The following is a 22,740-nucleotide window of genomic DNA, read 5'->3' as shown; positions in this document are numbered from 1 at the left end:
GACATAACAAACATTTATGCACCAGCAAATCGACAGGGCTGAGAGCCAGCAGCTGTGGGGCAGTGGGTAGTGGCCTGGGCTGAGCTTTTTGCTCCTTGGCCTGCTGGGTCCCAAAGAGGTGTGATCTGCTCTCATGTAGGTGGGAAGGGTTGTTGGGTTTCTGTGGTGGTGGCCTGCTGAAAGGACAGCAGCAAATGACTTCAGTTGTACGTAAATGAGGTGTAGCTGACTCTTTAAGGCTTTGGCAAACAAGCTGTAGTGAACTTTGTTGTATCCATCCTCATTTTTCTATTCAAGCTGTCATCTGTGCAGCAGTGCCAATAGAAAGGTATGGCTGCTTTTTCGCGCTGCCACTCCGTGTGCAGCCTGGATTTGTAGCCCAGACTGGCAGCAAAGCGAGTCTGAGCTATGATGCTGTGAACTGCAGCACCTCAGGTAAACGGGGGCAATGAGAGGTAAGAACTGTTCCAGCTGCTATAGAATGATTTCCTGGATAGGACCATTGAGGGGGAGTTTTCTTCAATTAAAATATATATATATATATATATATGTTGTTGGGAATTGTGCTGCTGTAGCTTTTTAGGCCCAGCTGGCTACCCTTTAAGGAGGATCAGCATTAGGGTGGAGAATGAAAGGCTGTTCTCACTTGATGTAGTGTAACTTGCTTGTTGGGGTTGAATTATTCTGAAAACCAAACCATGGTAGGACAACCACTTCCCATCTGCCTATCCTGTGAATATTTCAGGTCACTTCTTCCCTCCTGAGTTGTGAAAAAGTTGAAATTTAGAACCTAAATATTAAACAGAAAGATTCAGCTTGTTTATACGGGTAAGTCAGGAATTTTTGTTTGTTTTACTAGAGGGAGTTTGTTTTTTAAAAAAATATGAAAATAATTACTAACTAGCCCCATGGATTATTAATATTTCAGACTATTATAGAGGCATAGGTCTTGCGTTATACTCCAAGTACGGTCAATTCATTAGCAGTGGTTTTTCTTGTTCATGTCGCCTCAAAGCACACAGTATGATATCTGGTCTCTGCTGTAATCAAGTGAGAGAGCATGTTTCTGTGTCTTACAGTAATTACACATTCATCCCCTTTCTTGGTTACAACACTGTGTAAATGGTGAGGACAGACGAGGCGCAGCCTTTTTCTGCTTTGGGCTAGACATGCCTGGTAAACATTGTGACACCATTGCAACAAAGTCCGTCGACTGGGTAATCATGAAGCAAGCCTGCTGTTTTTATCCTACAGTAGCGAGAAAGAAGATGTAATTTTTTACTGAAGTTCCTGAAATGCAGCTGCTTTTTTTTTTTTTTCTTTCCCTGAGATGCTGGAAACATCTCCACTCTTCTGCACTTAACTTCTGCATGCATCTACTTTTGCATTAAATCCTCTTGAAAAAGTGGAATCACCTGTGGTGGGCATAAATAACATCCTAATATGGTTTTAGTTTTAGTGTTCAGGGGTTATAGACAAGATTTCTAAAGAGAAGTGATACCAAGCATCAAATGAAATGACTATATAGGCTAGAAATTCTAATCCTGCACTGCCTTTCACGCTTCATAAAGGTGTATGCAATATACTATTGTTTATATGTTGTGTAAAACAGTGGACAGCTTTAACCTATACCGTGTTGCTTCATAGGCCCACTAGAGTGAAGGTTTTAATGAGTATTAAAGAATAAAAAGGTATTTGAGGTATACCGTTTGCTACAGTTTTATTTATGAGAACAAAACTGCAGAAGAGTCGCCTTGCAGACTGGCTTTACTGAATCAGCTAAATAAAGGACAAATTAACACCTGGTGTCCTGGTGAAGACTCTGTGGCTTTGTTGAAGCTATGTTGATTTGTGAGAGATGAGATTTGGGTATGGATCCACACCTTAATTTGGGATTTTAGTGGGTTTTATTTTCTTTTTTCCTTCAGAGAGGCCTACACCTATTTGCTGTAGACCCTTTTCAAATGACCAGGAAGATGCTACAAGTCGTTGGTGGGAAAGATGACATGAGTTGTTGAGTTCAGAAATGCTGGTGCTATAAACAAACTCTTCTGTCTCCCTCGCTTCCTTGTGACCGCTTATTTACTGCCCTGTTTTCTCAGCACATTCATTCTTCCCATGTCGTCCTTCTTGTGGAAGCTGATGAAATGGTGCATTGGCTGCTCACCCCCCCCTCGTGTTATCTTTGAAGTCATTGACCTGAGGTGCAACTACACTTTGGGTTAAGTCACTTGCTACAAGTAACCCTGGAGTTGGAAATTTCTGAACTTTATTGGAGGAATACTAGCCCAGAATAGCTTACGGATCCAATGCCAGGGATGAACTGGGAGGGTGATGAAAGCGGTAAGTTGTGTAAACTGTCTTGGGTCATGTAAACGGGCAGATATGACTTGTTCCGTATGGCGAATGATTTAGTTAAGTAAGAAGCTAATTTCCACTCTCTCTCTCAGTGTTCACAGCTGTATTAAGAGATGTTTCTTTGGTTAGAAGAGGAAAGAATCTGCAAACTGAATTTATTCCGTTCTTCCAGGAAGCAGAGTGACTTTCTGTAGGTCACAGGAAACAGGTTTGTAACCAAAGTCGGGTGACCTGACATGCACAAACATGAAGTACCAGTGTCCCAGTCTGCGTTTATCCTGGACTTTGTTAAGGCTTTTATCTTACCTCTCTCATGTTGTGAGAGACACCTCTGTCCTTGTTGGTGTCATACTCCATCTTAGTTGATCCTGTATTATTAAGAGCTTCTTAACTTGCAGCCATCTCCTCTCCTCCCACAATCTTCTGGTGTCACTTTTAAGAGCAACTCAGCACAGTAATGGAAAGGTTTGCTCAAAGGGGAACAGTTTGCTGTGTTGTGGTTTTTGTTGTTGTTGTTTGTTTGTTTGTTTTATTATTATTTTTATTTATTTTTAGCATTTCTTGAATACCCTGTATTTGCCTGGTGTCCTCTGGAAGCTTGTTCCACAGTCAGACTCTGTAGCCAAGAACTCCTCCTCTTTCCCTCATGATCTCTCATGCTTTGGGATCTGTTTTGGGCAGGACAGCAGATGCGATAGTTCTTCAATCTGTGTCAAACTAAAATTAGAACTCCTCACTAGCATTTCACAGCTTCATTAATTTGGAAAAATCTGTATATGCTCTAATGTGTCCAAATCATTTAAACAATTAATTTAAATTGTTAGGTCTGCTTTACATATAACTTATACACAATTCATCCTGGTTGCAATTTTCATGGCATGAAAATTCAGTGAGATCAGGCTCGTGCTGGTGATCTAACCAAGTGCTGCCTGCAAAAAGCTTCCAGCCTGGTCAGGCCTAGCCAGCCAGTGCAGAAGTTCTTCTCAGGTGAGTGATTCTGCACTGCTCGGGCTTCCTTCCAGTGTTCCTTGGGCCAACTTGCTTTGGTTGCCTGGGAAATGAGAACCCTGGGACTTGCTTGAGTTAATGGATTGTATACATAGAGCCAGCAAAGGTGATACTTGATAAAGGGCACAGTCACTCTGGTGCGTTCACCGCCCCAGGAGTTCAAGCTCAACTACTCCATCTTTATTTAGAAAAGGCTAGGGCAGTCAGCACTAACAGTTCGTGTACACAAGAGCTTGCTCTTGGGACAAGGGAGGAGCTGATCCTCTGCAGGCAGCCAGAATGGCCGCTGTCCTCCTCATGGCAGATGCGTGAGCACCACCTGTGTTTCTGCATCATGTGCTTTGCTCTCCTCTGGTCCTTTGCCAGCAGCGTGGTCCCCTTTGGCTCCGGGACTGACAAGGGTTGTGCAGACACGCTGACATCTACCTCGGTAGTGTTGCAACCTTGCTCTGTTAAACAAGCAAAAAAAAAAAAAAGCAACTTGCCTAAGGTCGCTTGTTGGCTCAGGGCATTACCGAAAATAGAACTGGCTGCTCCTGCCCCATCAGTTAACCTTTGGGCTGTGCCACTGAATCTTTTTTTGGGTCTCTGAGAACGATCTGCCCCGCGTCGGCACAGAAGGTGCTACCTAGTGACTGGGGCATGACTGGGGCGGGAGGGTTAGCAGTCCTCTAAGCTCGCCGATCCGCCCAGCTCCCTGGATGCCGTCCGTGTCCTCGCTCTGCAGTGTAAATCCCCGCGTGGATCCAAACACGGCCACGCGAGGGCTTGGCCAGGCCACGCGTGGAGCGGATGAGGTTGCTGGGGCAGGGAGGGGAACAGCCCCTGGGCCTTGCGATGTGGGGCTCCAGGGCTGGCTTGGCAGCACCAGCACCGCTCCCCTCAGCACCGGCTGCGGCCCCAGCTGCGGCCCCGCTCTGCTGGCAGGAGCCCAGCCGCATCCTCCCCACCCTGTAGCAGCGGGAATAATGGCCCTGCGGGGTAGGAAAGGCAGGAAAAAGAAACACAGTTTGGAGGAATTTGGGGCTCTGCAGGCCAGCAGCAGCGATTAACGCGGGGGTGCAGCCCGGCCGCCTAACGCCACAATGAAAAGCCGGGCGCCAGCAGCTGCCAAACGACCCGGCCGCCGCTCTTCTTGTGGCAACAAAAAAAAATAAAAAAAAGAAAGAAACAAAGCTGGGCCCGGGAGGGAGCCCCCGCTTCGCCCCGCTCTCCTCTTCCAGCTCCGGGGGGCACGGAGCCCTCAGCCCCTCCCCGTTTTCCCCCTGCCCCCCTCCCTCAGCCCCTCCCCGGTTCCCCCCTGCCCCCCTCCCGCCCCCCGGTTCCCGGCTCTGAGCCCCGAGGGGTCGATGACCGCAGGTGACCCCCCGGAAGGAGGGGGCGTGGCCAAGAGCGGCGGGGCCACGCCCCTTCCAGTCCCGCGCGCCCTTAAGGGGCCCCGCGTGGCGGCGCGCGGCAGCCGCGGTGGGGGGCGTCTCGCGCGCGCGCGCTCCCGCTCCTGAGGTAACGGCGCGTGCGCGGGGCGGGCCGGGCCGGGGGGAGGCGCGCGCGCGGCGTGCGTGAGGGGAGCGGGGGCTGGGGGAGGGGCGGGCGGCTGCCAGCAGCGGGCCCTTGGGGGGGCTCCGGGGGGGGCTCCGGGGGCCCGCGCTGTGGAGACGCCCAGAGCCCGCCTTGGTGCCCCCGCTGGCCGGGGGGATGCTGACTCGGTCTCCGGAGGTTCCTCCAGCCCCAGCCGTGCCCTGGTGCCGTGCCCGAAATGCCCGGGGATGCCTCGGTAGCAGCGGTGCCGCCAGGTCCGGGCCTGGCTGGCCCCGAACAGCGGTGAAATAAAGCCCTGGGTGCGGTGGGGGCTGGCAGGGGCGCACCTGCCGCGTCTCAAAACGCGTTTCTGTGCCTCATTTCTGTGCTGCTTGTGCGCGTGTGAGGGAATTTCCCTTCACAGCCCGCTGCGTGCAGATCACGCAGGAAAACGAATAGCAGTTTCGGAAAAGAGGAACTCAGAAAGCGGCCCTCTGGTGACTCACAGTGGGGAATTCACCGAAAATATCCCAGCGCTCTGGAGGAGCGAGCTGCGTCAAACTCGGAGCAGCCGGTTACGTGCTGGCTGACGTGGCGGAGGGACCGCATGCCCTGGGCTCTGCCCTGCGCTGAGCCCTCCGGCCCTGCGGTGCTGGCACATGCCGGCCCTCTTCTGGGGGCAGGAAAGCCGTGGGTCCGGCTGCCAGAAGGATTTTCCATAGCTAAACCTATTTACTGAAGGTCTTGCCATGGGCGGCTTCATTAACCTGAAATTCAGCTCTCTGAAAGCACTGCAGCAGAGTCGTCGAGAGTCTGCATCGTGTGCTCACCCTGCGGGGGCTGGGGTTTATTTCCCCCGTGCTTTTCCTGCAGCACTTCACCACGCTGGCCTGTGGTCAGCGGGGCTGTCCCGGAGAAAACTTCTGGTGCTTAGAAGCTTATAACGCTGCCTCTTTAAAAACAAAGTTTATCTAGGAGAGGAAAAGCGGGTTGCTCGGCGGCTGTTTCCTCACTTAATAAATCTTCAGGGAAAACAAAAAGGTCAAGTTTCAATTTGGGTGGAAAACTGGAGAGGGAGGGAGATAATGCGGCGGTCTCCTCGAGCTGGTTTGCGCAACAAAAACTGGACAGGATCAGAGGTGCTGCCCGTATGAGCACAAGGAAAATAAAACAGTAACCGGGAGAAAAGGGGGCCTGTGCTAGCAAATGTTAGGATGACTGATGAACACACGCAGCAAGCGTAACTTGAACTGCTGTTTTTGAGGCTGTGTGTGTGTTTTGAGTGAAGGCACGTTCAGGCTCAGTTATAAACAAAATGTTCACCTCTGTAGCTGTGGCTGTCACAAGTGTGCCTGCAGTCCAGCTCTGCAGCGCTTTCTGTGGATAGTTCACATCCTTCCAGCCCTTGCAGGAAACAGCTCGCCCTCCAAGCAGAAGGTGGTTTGCAGTCAGATGGCTTAAGCTTTCACACAGCTGTAATTACAAGGGCGGTTGCTTTCACCAGGCTTTTGTTTGGGTGTGTGTTCCTCATGTTCCTACCAACTATGGCATGTTAGTGTGTTACTTCCCTTAGAAACAGCGTGTGGCAAGAGAGGATAGCTCCTGATCCTGCTCACCCGCCCATCGAGCTACCATGAGAGTCGAGTCAGGCTCTGGTGAGCGCCTGTGCGTCTTCCCTGTCTTCCAGCGGCTTGTGTAGCGCAGCTGGGGAGGTGACAAAGCATCGCGAGAGGAAGGGCTGTTGCTACATTGCTTAGCAGAGCTGATCAGAGTATATGTAGTGGCAATTGGTTTGTTTCTAACCGAAATTTGTTACAGAAAATGAACTACCGTTGTGGGATCCCTGTGGCCTGTGTTCACAAAGAGAACTTGCACAGCTAGGTTGCACTTCAGCTTTCTGCTTGTGTGCTTATGTTTCATGGCACAAGTGTCCTTGGGACAAGTGTCCAAAAATTCCGCTACTGCTTGTGCGTGCTGGTGCAACTCTTCTCTCGGTGTCGGGGGCCACGTGGCACTGACATGTGGATTCTCCTTGAAAAACCCAGTCTGCTGGGCATGGTGGAGGCAGTGATAACCGCGGTGCATCTCCCAGGACCTGCAGGCTGTGCAGCCTCATGTCTGTGCTCTGCGTGCCATATCCAGCCTGCTTGCGGATCCAGCAGGGACACCCTGTCCTCGGGGTCACCCCCGGGATGTGTGCTGCAGCGGGGGCAGGCCCTGTGGCTGCTGGTTCCAGTAAGTTCTTTCTCCTCTCAGGACTCCCCGAGAGACGGAGGGGTGGTGGTGCTGCCGCCGGCTGGCTCCACGCCGTCTGCAAACTGACATGCTCTTCTAGATGTGGGTTTGAGCTCCTCCAGGCTGGGGAGGGGACGAAACCCACTCTTCCACGGGCTGGGTGACTGCTGCTAGCAGTAAGCTACTCCGTACAGATAATGCAGATAACGCACCTTTTCTTGCAGCTGCCTTATCAAAAGAACAAAATAAACCGCTCCGGTGCTGTAGTCTAGAATGGGGGCATTGGGCAACGTCTGCCACGAACCTCAGAGCTTTAGAGATGGGTTTTGGAGATGTGCCTCTCTCAGCTGCATGTGAATTGAACTATTTTTGCATTCTGAATCGTAGCCTGTAGCAAGCAGAGCACAAATCGAGCACCATCGCGTCCTTGCGTAGATGAGGAATCGGGAGGAGGGGATGTGCTTTTTTGGGATAGAAGGAGGCTTGTGTGCTGGGAATTGTGGCTGGCCGTGCCTTCGCCCACCGCTGTTGGGGGCAGGACGCTGCACAGGCACATCCTCCTGCAGCCCCAGCTTAGCTAATATCAGATTCATTAGATAAAGGGCTCTTTCCTTTTGTTAATATCTGTCATCAGTCAGCCAAATGTGCTCCTCACATTGCCTGCTTTAAATTGCTCTGTCTAATGTCGGTATGAAATACTGTGCTAAAACCTTCTTTTTAAAAAGATGAAGGATAGTAAGATTCATCTCCAATCAGTTAGAAATTCATTGAAGCAATTAAAGCTCCGCCTGCCAAGTGACGAGCATCAAAGGCTGTTGAATATAAACCTTACATAAAATCAACGTTGCTTTCAGGATTAGAAAACGCTTCGTTTGGGTGACGAAACCCCCGCTGAAAGCAGCGTAGGAGCCGCTGAGAGCGCAGCGGCTGCCGGGTGCTGATTTTTACCAGAACGGTTTTTTAGGTCCCCAGGGAGCGGGCGTGCAGCGGGGGCTACACCCCAGCAGCTGCCCTGGGTGCGCTGTGGGGAGCCAAAGGAACCCCAACGCTCCCGCACCCCGAGAGCCGAGCGCGGCGGGCAGGCGCAGGGCCAGAGCTTCCTCATTAGGCGGCAGTGTGGGGTGACGGGCTGCTTCCAATTGCGAGGCAGAGAGCACATGACATAAGATGCTCCAGATCTGCCTCGTGGGCGCTAGTTTAAAAATAAAGGATATTACACGTCGCTGCTCGTCCGGAGAGGCTGCGGGAGGAGAGGCTGCACAAAGGCGAGGCGATGCGTTGTAAGGCTGCAGCGGAGCCCTGCGGTGGGTGGTTTGGGGGAGGTCTGAAAGCTAAGCCTTAACGTTCGGGGCAAAAGAGTGCAAACGTAAGCGTTAATCTCGTGGTGCTTTTTCAAAACTGTAATGGTCAAGCTCATTTTCAGGTGTGAGAATGGATGCATAATCTTAATTCTGATCAGGCTTTTCAAACAAGCTGAGCTTAATGTGAAGGGCACTTCATCCACTTACAGAATTTACCGTATTTCATACAAATACAGCAGTCTTGAGTCATATCTGCTTTGGAATTGTCTTTGTCAGATAGCTGCATCAATGAAAGCTGATTTCACTGTAGTATTTGATTCTATTTTAATTTTAAACTGTTTTTACAGGGACAATGCTGTGTGAATCAGATGCACGTATGGCACTTACAGAACCTGTCCCCACAGCTTATCTTAATGTGGATGCTCAAGGAAACTGCAAGGTGTCATTGGATGATGCACTGGTCAACTCTTCAGCTAGGTTTGTCTAATTTAAGATTTTATTTTCTTCTGTGGTGACCTGTATACATAGGGTACAGCTCATATTCTAGCGTGTTTACTTAGATTAACTGGGACATTAAGATTTTTAGAAGAAATTTCGAACTTTTTTTTTAACTAATTCCAAAATCCAAAAGCTGAATCTATAATCTCGCTGATCAAGTATATGAAATACCTAGCAAGTACTACATGCGTTGGGAAGCATCACTGTACTGTAAACAAGAGGTGTGCCTCATTAGGGGACAGCTTGTGTGCAGTACCTGTGCTGATTTTTATCCATCTAGGCAACCTGATTGGCAGTAAATCTAAATAACCTCATAATAAAGAGTAGGTTGGTAGCTAAGGGTCTAAATCTCACCACAGTGTGATAGGGTATAGCTGACAGACTTCCAAGACTCTCTTTACCTAATTTTTGGGGGCTATGTTGGAATTATATGTAGTAAGAGGAAGAAAAAAAAGATGACTTTTGGTTCACTGTAACGGAAATAGCTGCAGGGGTTTTTGCTCGTTTTACTGAGTCACTTCCACGCTTTGTCCACAAAAGCAGGTGGAGAAATGATGCAGAACTACTGTAACTGAGGGTTAATTTGTGTTGGAAAATGTTCTCAGTAACAGTGAGCAAATACATAGTAGAGAAGATCTTGTAATCCTTTTTGGAGAAAAGAAGAAAGCTGAGTTACATACCTCTGGTTTGTAGTTTGCAGATTAGATACAAGCGATTCTGCTTTTGGACAGTACTCAGGAGTAGCAAAGTCAAAGCTCCATGCCTTAAATCCTATCCTATGTGCAAAGCCATGAGTTGATTACCCCCTAAGAAGTTCAGAGGAAATGTAAAATGGAGGGAAGCAACTTACGTCTTAGACTGAAATTCACAAGGTGGCTGATTCGTCTTCCCTTTAATCCAGTAGAAGGGGAAGAAATTATGAGGCTTGGGTGGCACCCTGCCAGCGATAGGCTGAAGGGTTCGTGTGGGACCAGGCGTGTCCTGCTGAGTGACAGCAGAGTTGGCAGGCCATCTTTCTGCCAGGGAGCTGCACCGTTAGGACTCGGCCACCCTGTCCGTGATGTCTGTGATGTCACGGGCACGCGGCCCCTTCTGGAAGACCACCGAGGAATCAGACCTTGGAAGAAACTTCACACCAGAAGTCGCAGTGAAGGAAGAGTGAATACCTAGTGCTGACATGAAGAAACAAACGCTTCCATGACGGCCTCGAGCAGAGGACCCGTCTCAGGGCTGTTTGGCAAGGCAAGATGGAGCTTTGTCTCTCTGGAGTATGATCTTGAGAAGCGTAATGCTTGGGCCTTGGTGCTAAGGTGATGGTACAGATGCGGTTTGCCCAGGGTGGAGGAACAAATGTTGTCTGCTTGTAGCGTGGAGGTGTGATATGTCATTTGGTGGGCAGAGCATGGAGACTCGAATAGCAAATCTCACAGGGTCTGGCTTCCAACTCATGGCCTGAAGTGGGACGTGTGACTTAATTATTCCATATCCTCGTCACTTACGGCTTTGAGAAAGTCTGTTTTGGAAAAGGACAGAGGAAGAACACTGTTCTACAAACGCAGGCAGGAGGTGCTTTAATGGCTCTTGCAAGACTGAAAGTAAAAAGGGCAACCACAGATACCACAGTGCAAACTCCTTGTGAGGAGCACAGCTGAAGTAGATAGAGGGGATGTGTCTGAGAGTGCCTGTTCAATTTCTGCACAAACAGCTGGCGCGAGCCTGATGTACTAACTTTATTAGGAATACCTAAGAACAGGATTTCCTGTTAAATCAATTTCCTGCTCTTAGCTGGCCTTGCTTTCTGCAGGAAATCTCTATGGGTTTTTCCCCAGGGTCACCGGGGTGATGGCTGTGCTGCACAGGAGCATGGCCTTGGGGCGCTGCCGCCTTCCTTAGGCTCGCACAGCGCAGATCGGAGAAAAGCACCAGATCTGCGTGCCCCTTTCTGTCCCCGCCTCTCTCACTGCTGTAGTCTGTTTCAGGCGCGCAGAGCAGACCTGTGGTATTAAATTATCGCTGCATCGTGGATGTCATGTTCATGGGTTCTTCTGCAGCTAGTTTTATGGTTAGAGCGACATACACATGTTCAAAAGCAGTGCAGGCAAAGACCACGCACTTGCCGAGGCGGGCATGTTTCATTGGTGCCTGAGCTAGTAAAATTAATAAAGCCAGCTACAAAACATCAGAAACCACTCATCTTTGCTTGACATGCAAGGCTTAATGTAATTCAGTGATGGGGTGAGTATGGCTAAGGCATTCTTCATCCAGTGTGCTAAAGTCTATCCAGTGCTAATTACTTTTGCCTCGCAGAGCTGTTGAGGTCTACAACACTGAGACAGTTGAAGATACTAAGACAGAGGGATCTCAGATGAACAAGCTTGGTTTCAAATGTAAGTAGAAAGAATGTTTAGTTACTGTTACGTGCATAAAATTATTATTTAAATGAGAGAGTAGTTTACAAAACCATAACGTTGGAGGAGGGAATTCAACTAGCGGGGTAGTCTGTCCAGAAGCCTCTAGAACATAGACTTTAAAGCACTGGTGTGCTCCAAGGAGTAAAGTAGTTAGTATCACTAATGCATATCTACCAGGTAATCATGTACTATTTATTTTAATAATAAAGAAATAAGTGACAGGAAGATTTAGGTTAGAAGGGGAGGTAAATGGAAAACATTAAACAAAATTTTGAATGTGCTTTAGAGGCTTCATCTCTGAGTCTTGTTCTAAAATAGTGGGGGAAAAGGGTGGGGGGGGAGCTGTTAGCATTTGCTTTTACTTCGATACTTGTATTTATATTTCTGTTATGGCAGAAAGCAATTTCTAAATATGAGATGTTGAATATTTTTCTTTCAAACCAGCCTCTTTACCTCCTCCCTCCAGTGTGTGGACAACACAACGAGATGGAGAAGTCAGACTGAGGATGGATGAGCAGGGCATAGGCAGTGAGGCACCAAAGACTGTTCATGATCTATTCCAGGAAGCTACTAATAAATATGGTGACTATTATGCTCTTGCATCCAAGAAAGGTGGCCAGTGGATAAAGCTAACTTACAAGATGTACTATGACGAGTGCTGTAAAGCAGCCAAAAGCTTTCTGAAGGTGAGCTTTTGTTGAATTCTACTCCGTATTCATGGTCAGCAGTTTAACTGCTGAAATGGCTGGAATCAGCTGTATCTTACACTTACAAATTCTCTGAATGTTGATGAGCCTTAAAGTGACAGGGAAAGTGGCTGACCCACCAGAAGGCTGCGCTGCCATCCAGTGGGACCTCGACAGGTTGGGAAAGTGGGCGGGGAGGAACTTAATGAAGTATAACGAGGACAAGTGTAGAGTCAAGAACAAGGCAAGAACAACCCCAGACACCAGGATAAGCTGGGCACTGCCCTGCTGGAGAGCAGTGAAGGGGAGAGGGACCTGGGGGTCCTGGTGGACAGCCGGATGACCATGAGCCAGCACCGTGCCCTTGTGGCCAGGAAGGCCGATGGCATCCTGGGCTGTATCAGAAGGGGGGTGGTTAGTAGGTCGAGAGAGGTTCTCCTCCCCCTCTACTCTGCCCTGGTGAGACCACATCTAGAATATTGTGTCCAGTTCTGGGCCCCTCAGTTCCAGAAGGACAGGGAACTGCTTGAGAGAGTCCAACACAGAGCCACGAGGATGATGAAGGCAGTGGAACATCTCCCTTACGGGGAAAGACTGAGGGAGCTGGGGCTCTTTAGCTTGGAGGAGACTGAGGGGTGACCTTATTAATGTTTATAAATAGGTAAAGGGTGATTGTCAGGAGGATGGGGCCAGGCTCTTCTCAGTGACATCCAATGGTAGAACAAGGGGCAATGGGTGCAAGCTGAAACATAGAAGGTTCTGCTTAAATATGAGACAAAACTTTTTCATGGCGAGGGTGACGGAGCACTGGAACAGGCTGCCCAGGGGGGTTGCAGAGTCTCCTTCTCTGGAGGCTTTCAAAACCCACCTGGATGCATTCCTGTGTGACCTGATCCAGGTGTTCCTGCTCCGGCAAGGGGATTGGACTAGATGATCTTTCAAGGTCCCTTCCAATCCCTAATATTCTGTGATTCTGTGAATTACTTGAACATGCCATGAACATCTTGGTCATTACTACAGTGTTTTTGTTTGAATTTCATACAAATCGCTTCCACATTCAAGTAAACAAAAAATATTTAGGAAAACCTTTAAGGAGGGGTATTTGAGACGTGGCAAACCTGGACAAAGCCCCTCATAAGGCTTGTAAATTTTCTTCTTTCCAGGAAAAAACTCAATGGAACGCTTATGAATTCAACTTAAATAACCAAACCGGCTGAGCCATGTACTTGTACAGTCTTGGGTGTTAAGACAGATTGAGAGAGAGAAAACAACGTTATGTGTTCTTCCTGTTATCATTAGGAAGTCTTATTTCCTAAAGTTAAGGCCACTCTTTTGTTTGTTTTTCCCTTCCACTCATACTGTGGGATCTTCCGGTATACGTACTTCCACTGTCTCTGGTGCAAAACCAGAGAACAGCTGAAGCAGATTGAAAGGCTTGGACTTCAGCAGCTGGATTTTCATAGCCTCTGTTAACTCTAAGTTAACTCTAAGCATTCTTCAAAGGACAAACAAGATTGCTGTAATCTCATCTCTTGTTTACAGCTGGGACTAGAGCGTTTCCATGGAGTGTGCCTCTTGGGATTTAATTCTCCAGAGTGGTTTATTGCTGACATTGGAGCTATCCTTGCAGGGTAAGAAAGAGTGTTGTCTCTTGACATGCATTTTGCTTTAGCCTTCAGATAGTAATTTCATTATTCATGTGAGAAGGTGTTTTTGGTTTAAAACAAAACAAGTGCTGCTTACATTTGAATTTAATGAGGATAGCTAGAACCTAAACTCTCTTTACTTCATTATGAATTAATAAGACAAAAAAAACCCATATTTTAGCTAGAAAAAACACATTCTCTCTTAAAATGAACAGTAGGTTAAACCAAAAATATGCTTATTTGCATTTTGGTTAAAATATGATGTTGGAAAAGGTCAGAGTATCGAAATCCAGTGCTGTGATAGCTGTCTTCCATCTGACACACTTTGGCCCATTACACCGTTCTGACCCTACCTATGACCAGAAATGAGCCTTTGCTCTTGGAACTAAGCTTTCCACTTATCGTTGTTGCTTTATGGGATGTTCTGCCTATGGTTCTTCCTCTGTTAAAGTTTGAATTGGTATGATTTTTTTTTCCTGCCAGCAGCTTTGCTTATCCTCTAATTCTGTGTTTTTCTTTTCTTTTTTTTTTTCTTCTTTTCTTTTTTGTAGTGGTCTTGCCGTCGGTATCTACACTACAAACTCTCCTGAGGCCTGTCATTATGTAGCAGAGAACAGCAGTGCTAACATTGCGGTTGTGGAAAACCATAAACAGCTGCAGAAAATCTTAGAAGTAAATACACTTGTTAAATGACTGGAAGCTTTGTGTCCTGTTGATAGATACGGGAGGGTAAAGCTACCTGAGGGGAATGCTGGATCTGAAAGCAGAGGTGAACCGATCGAGCCTGCTTGGTGTTCACTGTTCAAACCCAATGAGTGATCACTTGTGCTAAATCTCATTAAAGTTAAAGGGTGGTTCCACAGAGTAGCAAAGCCTTGAGCTTGAAGTATGACAAGCCAAAATGAAAAAATAAAAATCCCCTAGGTTGGCTGGCAACATCCCAGTCCAAACCATTACCGTCTCTACTGAGGTTTCCCTCTTCTCTTTCAATAAGACAAATGAGATTCTCTTAGCTTTACTTCAAATGGCAAGTAGCAGGTGCATGTTAAGTGGTGGGTAACTTCGGCTTAAAAAGAACAAGGGGGATTTGCTCCTTCTCATGGATCTCTCTTCTTAACACAGGTTCAGCATAAACTACCTCATTTGAAAGCTATTGTCCAATATGGGGAAGAGCTAAAAGAGAAGAGACCAAACCTGTATTCTGTAAGTAATGGGCATCTTACTGGCTTGTAAATAACGGCTGTGTTTAGCTGATGGCTTCAAGCAACCATCACCTTCTACAGGACTGTCATAAATAATGCAAGTTTATGTTGATTACAGTGAGGGAACGCTTGCCTAGCTGAAGTGGTAGATGTACACTGTTGTTCAAATCCATATTGTAAGGGAAGGGTGCTAGCATGCTGACCTCTGCTAGGCAGCTTCAGGTCCCATAGTTACTCCTGCTTGGCACTCCCAGTGAATGCCAGGGTTGCCTACAGAGTTGGGAAGCTTCTTCAAGGTAGATCTGTCTCCCTTTCTGTTTCTTGCCATGCCTCTTGTGACAGACAGAAAATACGGTGGGTCTGGCAGATTCTGTTGCAGGTTTGGACTTTGAAAACAGTTCCCTTCTCTTCATGTATAGCAAAGGGTTTAATTTCATTTGTCAGCACTGGCGTGTAAAGTGATCAAGTTCTTTTCTTTTGTACACAGTGGAGAGAGTTCATGGACCTTGGCAAAGATGTTCCAGACGCTCAGCTCCGTGAAATCATTGACTCGCAGAAGCCTAACCAGTGCTGTACGCTAATATATACCTCAGGGACAACTGGACAGCCAAAGGGAGTAATGCTCAGTCATGACAACGTAAGTATCTCTTTGTGTAGGTGCCCATTCTAAGAACTGTGACCTTAGGTAGGTGCTGAGGGACTGCAGAGATCGGCTGAAGAACGTGCCTGATCTGAAGATCACAGGAAGCTGTAGGCTCTTTTCGTGAGCTGCACATTCTGTGTTGTACCTGCTCAGAAGGGCTGCCACTTAATATAGAGTTGTGTTCTTGTTAACAGTTGACATGGACATCATTAGCAGCAGGACGTTCCATAACGCTGGCAGAAGCTACAGAAAAGCAAGAGCTGGTGGTCAGCTATCTGCCTCTCAGTCATGTTGCCGCACAGATGACGGATATTTGGTTATCAATTACGTTTGGAGCACAAGTTTTCTTTGCTCAGCCAGATGCATTAAAGGTAAAAACATAAGACAAAAAAAACTTATGTTTGTCCACCTGCTTGTGGTTAGGGGTGTGCACTTTAAAACAAACCTTGCTGACTTAACACAGCCTTCAGAATCATGAGATAACTTAGTTTATTTGTCCAGTGGCAGACTGCTCCTATTTAAGGGTCAATTGGTTTGAAGAATGTGGCCAGTCTGACCTTTGCCTTTTGACTCCGTGTTACAAGCTAGGATGATGAGCTGACCAAGCACTTCGCAACTAGGAGCTTCTTGGTGACTCACCTGACACCAGTTCTCTGCCCTGATAGCTTGGTTGAGCAACAGCTTTGTATTTGCTCTGTCCATATTGCAAAATGCCACCACCATTAAGTCTGTGTTCTGGAAAGAGAACGACTCTTGTCCTGATGCTGTGTCAGCATGGGCACTGAGGGTATCGACCCTTGCTGTCTTGTCAAAACCACTGTGGAATGTGAATGCTTCTGGGGCTCTTTTAACTTGTGGAACATGGCAGGAAGAAAACTGGTATTGCCCAGTGCTGCTTTGTTCGCGCTCGGCAGCAGCAACACTTCAGTTGAAAATGAGCAATTCCTCAAAATTAAGAGTAGTTGTAGGTCTTGGCTAGTGGCCAGTGCTGATCTGGTATCTGTACAAAATCTCTTTTGAAAGCCTTATAAAATTCTGTTCCACTCAGGGCACCTTGGTAGACACCCTGCGGGAGGTGAGGCCAACTGCGTTTTTGGGAGTTCCTCGTGTCTGGGAAAAAATGGAAGAAAGAATGAAATCTGTTGGTGCAAAATCATCAATGCTCAAAAGAAAAGTGGCATCGTGGGCCAAGGAAGTCGGGTTACAGACAAACCTGAAGTGGATGAACGGGTAATTAAAAGCTACACTTAAGGGGTGTTACGAGTGTTAGAGCTTTAGCATTGGATCAGTAATTATATCCCACATAAAAGTCCTGACTCGTGGACATTAAAAGCCAAAAGTAGTGCTGGGGCCAGAGGGTGGGCAGCAAGGGCTGGAGGCAGGAGTCATTTGTATTTATCTATTTCACTGAATAAGCCAAAATAGGAGATGGATGAAAGAGGATGGGAAGGAGTTTTACTTTCTGACTGAGGTCCTGTAACAACGTTTGTTCCACAGGTATTCTGAAGTCCCAGTGAACTTCCGCTTAGCCAGGCACCTGGTGTACAAGAAGGTTCGAAAGGCCATTGGGCTGGATCGCTGCACAAAGTGCTACTCCGGAGCCGCTCCAATAACCAGAGAGACGCTGGAATTCTTTTTAAGTCTGAACATTCCTGTGTATGAACTGTACGGCATGAGTGAGAGCTCTGGGCCTCACACAGTCTCTCTACCTCACGCGTTCAAGTTTACCAGGTAAATAACTTTGTGAGTGGAGCACAGCTGACTGGGAGGAACAGAGTTACTTTAAGGTTTCTGGTGCATCTGGCTTGCTTGGCTCACCTGATGCAGCTCAGCCCCAGTCTTGCAGCCAGTAAGCAGTCGCTAGGGAGCCAGTTCCTCTGGCCCACGTATTGCAGACGATGAGATCTGCCAAAGGCACCGGCAGTGTTACTTAAATTTAACTTGGCCTGGATTCTCTAGGAACAGAGGAGGAAACAAGGGATTTGTGGGAAGAAAGAATCAGTAACTAATGTAGGTTAGAGTTTACCGTACTGCATTTATTCATTTGACGTTAAGACTACTCTGTTGCTTTGAACAGCCTGTTCAGTCCCCATGTGTTTAGTCTGCAAGGTGAATATTACCATCAGTAAAAGTTAGCTACCAAGAACATAAATCTTCTAACTCAAAGCTCAGGTGCTTGAGAGCAATAGATGGAAAGCATGGGCGTGAACACTGATCTCTCTGCAGTAACAACTTCCTGTAGTTTCTTACATGTAAGCAGATGTCTTAAGTTTTAAAGTTCCCTGCTGAAGCAGTTGTAATAAAAGCCTGCCTGGCTTGGTTCAGACACTTCAGATTGAGTGAGTACTTTTACAGTCTCACTCTTAAATTCAGTAGCTGAGCAGCAAAAATAATTTTAAAAAATGCTTTGGGTTTGTGTTGTCTTTGTTTAAGCTGTGGAAAGGAAATGACAGGCTGCCGGACACTGATCCATAAGCCAGATGAAGATGGCAATGGGGAGATCTGCTTTTCAGGAAGGCACATCTTCATGGGCTACTTGAACATGGAAGAGAAAACCAAAGAGGCAATTGATGAGGATGGCTGGCTGCATTCAGGTGACCTTGGCAAGTGTGATAAAGATGGATTCCTTTACATCACTGGCAGAATTAAAGGTAATGCAGCCTATCGCTTGTTTGTTTTGAGGTTGCACAGTACTATGATACGATACGTCAGACCTTGGTAGTTGTGTGGTTGTGGCTTGCACAGAAAGATACTACTTTTAGATACTACTTCTGAAGTTTTTCATATGAATATGGCTGCAATGTGTGCTGCCACTGAGCATGTGACAAGGCATGTGATGGAAGGAGAAGGCTGACCACTGAAACCAGTGTGTGTTTGCAGAGTGAGGAAGAAATCCTCTGATTTCAGAGGCAGTAGTTAGTGCTTCGTTGACTTGTTATGCAGTGCTGGACCTGCCTGGGTCCAGCTGTGTGTACTGCCAGCTCCCTCTGGTTTCAGCTAGCTTTGCTAGTTAACCTGTAAGGGAAAACAATAGCTTAATGCCGTTCTGAAAATGGCTTGCAGCAACACAGCTCTTGGGACACCGCTCTGACCAACACCAAACAAATCTAATTTCATGCAAGACTCCAATCATTAAAAAGAGATAAATGGTCATGCAAAGGGACTGCTTTAAGAAATCTGTAAGAGACAGACAAGAAAGGGAGGCTCATCTCTGCTCCATAACATGCTGTGTGTAGCTTTAAAAACTCTGCTTTGCCTCAGCAAATTTTTAACTCAAATTTCTGAACAACTTGGTTAACAACTTGAATTCCCTAGAGCTTAAGGTGGCTGTGGTATGGTACTGAGGTGCTCGTACTCCAAACCCCATGTTCTCCAGCTGCAAACATCTGTGGAGCATTAAGGCAACTTTTGCTGTGTGCTTGCACACCTTAGTTTCATCTCTCCTCACCTGGCTGGAGTCTTCCTGGTTTGCTTTCTTCCCTGGATATTGGGATACGGACTCATTATTTGATCTGTGTAGCCACAAAGGTACTATAAAATCATTTCAGATTGTGAAGGAAGGAAGAGGGGAGCTGTAAGCATTAATCAAGATTTGGCTCTTTTCCAGAGCTCATCATCACAGCAGGAGGTGAGAATATTCCTCCCGTTCCAATTGAGGATGCTGTAAAAGAGGCCGTTCCCATCATTAGCAATGCAATGTTGGTTGGAGACAAAGCAAAATTCCTTGCTATGCTTCTAACACTAAAGGTGGGTTTGATTCTGCCTATTTAGTGGATAAAAGGGTGGGCATCTACCAGGGATGGGGCTGAAAAGACATAGAGACTATTTTGCGTGCATCTAATACCGTGTGGAAGATGATTGTTAGGTGTTCTGCGATGACTGCTGGAGCCTAGAGGCATCTTGCAGCATGACTTGCAGCTGAGCTGCAAACACCACTTGTAACTGTACAAAAAAACGAGCACTTGCCATCTGATCAGACAGTAAGGTTCTGCTGTTTGGAGCAACTGCTTATCTCTGTACGATATCAGACAGAAAGCAGAAAGAAATGGTACTAAAAGGCACAGAAGTCAGACTGAAAAAAGAAACCTTCTGTGTTTCTTACCCATATTTCAGTATCTCCCAGAGATGTCTGGACAGTAATGAGATGTCCGTGACTTTTTAAGATGCTGGCTTTAAACTCCACAGTGACACATGGTGGCCTTTACTGACTCTTCTGCCTAGGACCAGAGAGCCCCTGCAGGCTAGTGGCTTCTCAGGCAAGTGGTAATTGCTCATTAGCGAGACTCTTGACAGCCACCCTCCTTGCCCTTGTGCAAGAGATGCTGTGCCAGGCTCTGGAGCTGGTGCTGCTGCACTTGCCTGAGTCAGGTGCTGCCTCTGTTGTCTTCCAGCAGCCAGCGGTGCTGCTGTGGAGTGTAGGGAAGTAAAGCTCTGGCCTCAGAGGCAGGATCCTGCCATATCTTCTCCTAATTTGGGAGAGCACAGGAAGAATTTGGATGATGAGTTCTGTACCCTGCTTATTACTGCGAAGGGAATCAAGTGTTTAGCAATATAAAGTGACTTGTCTTGCAGTGCAACATAGATGTAGAAAGTGGGGAGCCAGGAGATGACCTCACTCCAGAAGCTATTGAATTCTGCCAAAAACTGGGCAGCAAGGCTACAAAAGTCTCTGAAATCATAAGCAGCAAAGACAAGGCTATCTATGCAGCTATCCAGAAGGGAATTTCAGCAGTCAACGAGAGAGCTGTCTCAAATGCTCAGAAAGTCCAGAAGTGGGTTATTCTGGAGAAGGACTTCTCTCTCTTTGGTGGAGAGCTTGGTGAGTAGTGCGCGGGGCACTGGGGATTACCTTGTGAACCCCCAGCCCTTGCTTGCTGTGGCTGGAGCACGTCACAGTGCCAGGGAAGGTGGGATGGGTTATTCGGGACTTCCTGACCCTGCCTGGTGGTACTGAGCTCAGCAGTCCGTACTCTTGGGAATGTGCTGCCGGTTGCAGGGTGGTTGTGCTGTTTCTGTTCATGGGGGAAGGGAGGTGTTGTTAATCACAAAGAGCAATTTAGAAGTCAATGTCTGTTCACATGCTCTGAAGCCTCCTCCAGGCTTGCTTCAATCTAATATTGATTTATGCCTCAAAATGACGCCTGCTGTAGCGCTGCCACCATTACAGCCCCATGTTGTGGTTTTTCCACAGGCCCAACAATGAAACTGAAGAGACCAGTGGTGGCACAGAAGTATAAAGACCAAATCGATCAGTTTTATATGGATACGCCGACCACAACAGAGAACGCTCTTAGGCGGTAACATGGCAGCTTTGTGACGTGGTAGAAACTTTCCCTGTTGTGTGAGTGTGCTGTCAGCCTAGGCTTCCCGTGAAGGAGTCAGTGGGTTCTGTTGAAATAAATGAGGCTTGGCTATCATGCAGACTCCCTGAATTGCTTAGCTGTATGTTTTTTGGCCTTCTTACTGCAGTAAGTTTGATTGTGCCCGGTTTCCTATGTGTATATTCAAATGCTGAGATATTCCTGAATATGTCTGCTTTGCATTTGTCTTTTCCTTTTTTATGAGGGCCATGCATTTAACTTATAAGTTCATAGTGTGTTGTCTTAACCAAAGTTTTCTTTTCCTGAGTTGAATGTAAAACAATCAGGAACTGCATTTTTCCTGATACATGGGGAAGGCAGATTCTTTTTATAGTGGTATACTTCTTTTTTCCCTTGATGCATGTTTAATTGCATGCTGGTGACATCTGAATTATTTTAAATCTCTTTACCGACAAACTGTCTTCTGTCAAACAAGGCAAATGCTGTGTGACTACACACCCTAAGCCTGTATGTGGAACCTGGGGTTTACTGGGTTTGTCTGTGCAATATTTTGAATGTTTCAGTGTCTTGAGTTATTATGAAGCCATAAATTATAGTGCTATAGTAGTATACATGGACTGTGTTCTGAAAGCATTCCACAAAGGGATTATTTGAAAAGCTGTGTATGTGTGTGTAACCTATCTGTATGCTTACAATCAGAGAAATGTTGTTTAGAGCATCCTGGAACAGGTGGAACTCCAGAGCTGTGGGGCTGGGTTCCAGAAGCAGGATGTGTACACGTGTGGAGTGGAGCCTGCAGAGGGCGCTGAATTGCTACAGGGCTGCTCAGTGCTCCAGGCGAATCTCCCATTCCAGCCACTGTGAAGGCCCACCACAGCGAGGTCATTAGAAGCCTCCAGCAAAGCTGGGCAGAAGTACACGTCAACAATAGCTCCTGAAGGCCACGGGTGGTTCTGCAAAGCTTATTGCTGTATGCCCATTACCTGGAGGGACCTTAATCACCTTAGCAAATGGAGGATAGCTTGTAAAATTGCTTATTTCAAACTAGAAATCATTACAAGTGGAACAGTTGTACTCTGATTCTGGATATTGTTTCCCTGGACAAAGGAGGAGCAGCCAGAGATGTCAGGTGCTTTGATTGGAAGTGGCATGCAGGGGAGAAGCAACTACACTATTAAATAATGCAAATAGCTTAAATGAGCTGCAAGGCCCTGGCTCTGTACCTGCAGCACTGGTATCAAAACCTTACTGTGGGACCGCAGGGCAGGGTGGTTTTTACAGTTTGGTCTGGACTCACTACCCCAGCAAGCAGCTCAGTGAAATACCACTTGCGCACTTGCCTGCAGCATTGGCATGGAGGTATGGGCAATGCACAGTTGGCCCTACAGTCCCTCTTGTGCAGCTGTATTCTCAGCTACGTGAGTCTGCAATGTCTTGACTTTCAGAGAAATGCCTAATAAATAAACTCTGCAGTTTGTGTCTCAATGCTTCAGTGGTTTTTGCAAAACAATGCTCAGTGCTCAAGTTGTTGAGATCAAGGTCTGTGGTGTCCGGGTGGGGAGCAGCAAAAGGCAACTCTCCCTTACCACAGCTAGCTTTATAAGAACCCTTCTCTGTAAGTAGTGAGCTCAAAGACACTGCCCTCAGCAGGAGAGAGAGGAGAGCAACACAATAGAGAGTCTGCAGAATGGGAATTTGTCACAGCCTGCAGCAGAGGAAGGCCCGAGCTGGAGCTCTGCCTCGCTGAGCTGTGTGTGAGAGACTGCAGGCACCACAGCGCTCTGGCTGCCACCAGGTGGGGGATGACATCAAGCTGTACAGCTGCCCCCTGCACCCAGGAGGGGCATGGCCCTGCTGCTGTTCCTGCTGCCCTGCAGCAGCTCCTCCACCCTGCACAGCCCTGGTTTGTGCCC

At 47.3% G+C, this 22,740-nt stretch overlaps 1 protein-coding gene and 1 long non-coding RNA gene across 8 annotated transcripts; one reads left to right on the top strand and one right to left on the bottom strand.

Moving 5' to 3' along the window:
* Positions 1–2,663: 2,663 nt before the first annotated feature.
* LOC136787025 (uncharacterized) lies at positions 2,664–9,907 on the bottom strand. Of its 2 annotated transcripts, none has more exons than XR_010826792.1 (3): positions 9,769–9,907; positions 9,599–9,694; positions 2,664–3,815 (listed from the first exon to the last, which is right to left on the bottom strand). It is a non-coding gene; the product is annotated as an uncharacterized lncRNA (long non-coding RNA). The 2 variants fall into 2 exon arrangements; XR_010826791.1 differs by lacking the exon at positions 2,664–3,815 and adding an exon at positions 6,080–6,357.
* On the top strand, positions 4,756–22,312 carry ACSBG2 (acyl-CoA synthetase bubblegum family member 2). Of its 6 annotated transcripts, none has more exons than XM_048054086.2 (15): positions 4,756–4,869; positions 8,768–8,897; positions 11,226–11,305; positions 11,774–12,015; positions 13,558–13,646; positions 14,213–14,333; positions 14,784–14,864; positions 15,351–15,500; positions 15,701–15,877; positions 16,555–16,736; positions 17,004–17,237; positions 17,940–18,157; positions 19,114–19,253; positions 20,079–20,325; positions 20,698–22,312. In XM_048054086.2, the coding sequence occupies exons 2-15, from the start codon at positions 8,773–8,775 to the stop codon at positions 20,805–20,807; spliced, it is 2,196 nt and encodes a 731-aa protein (XP_047910043.2). In that variant the 5' UTR covers positions 4,756–4,869; positions 8,768–8,772; the 3' UTR covers positions 20,808–22,312. The 6 variants fall into 6 exon arrangements, with proteins under 6 accessions (XP_047910043.2, XP_047910042.2, XP_047910040.2 ...); XM_048054085.2 differs by lacking the exon at positions 4,756–4,869 and adding an exon at positions 8,224–8,399; XM_048054083.2 differs by lacking the exon at positions 4,756–4,869 and adding an exon at positions 8,224–8,423.
* The last annotated feature ends 428 nt before the right edge of the window (positions 22,313–22,740 follow it).

The sequence above is a fragment of the Anser cygnoides genome, chromosome 27 (assembly GCF_040182565.1).
Source record: "Anser cygnoides isolate HZ-2024a breed goose chromosome 27, Taihu_goose_T2T_genome, whole genome shotgun sequence".
NCBI lineage: Eukaryota > Metazoa > Chordata > Aves > Anseriformes > Anatidae > Anser > Anser cygnoides.
The sequence above is the reverse complement of the archived record's forward strand: the minus strand, read 5'-3'. Positions and strand labels throughout refer to the sequence as shown.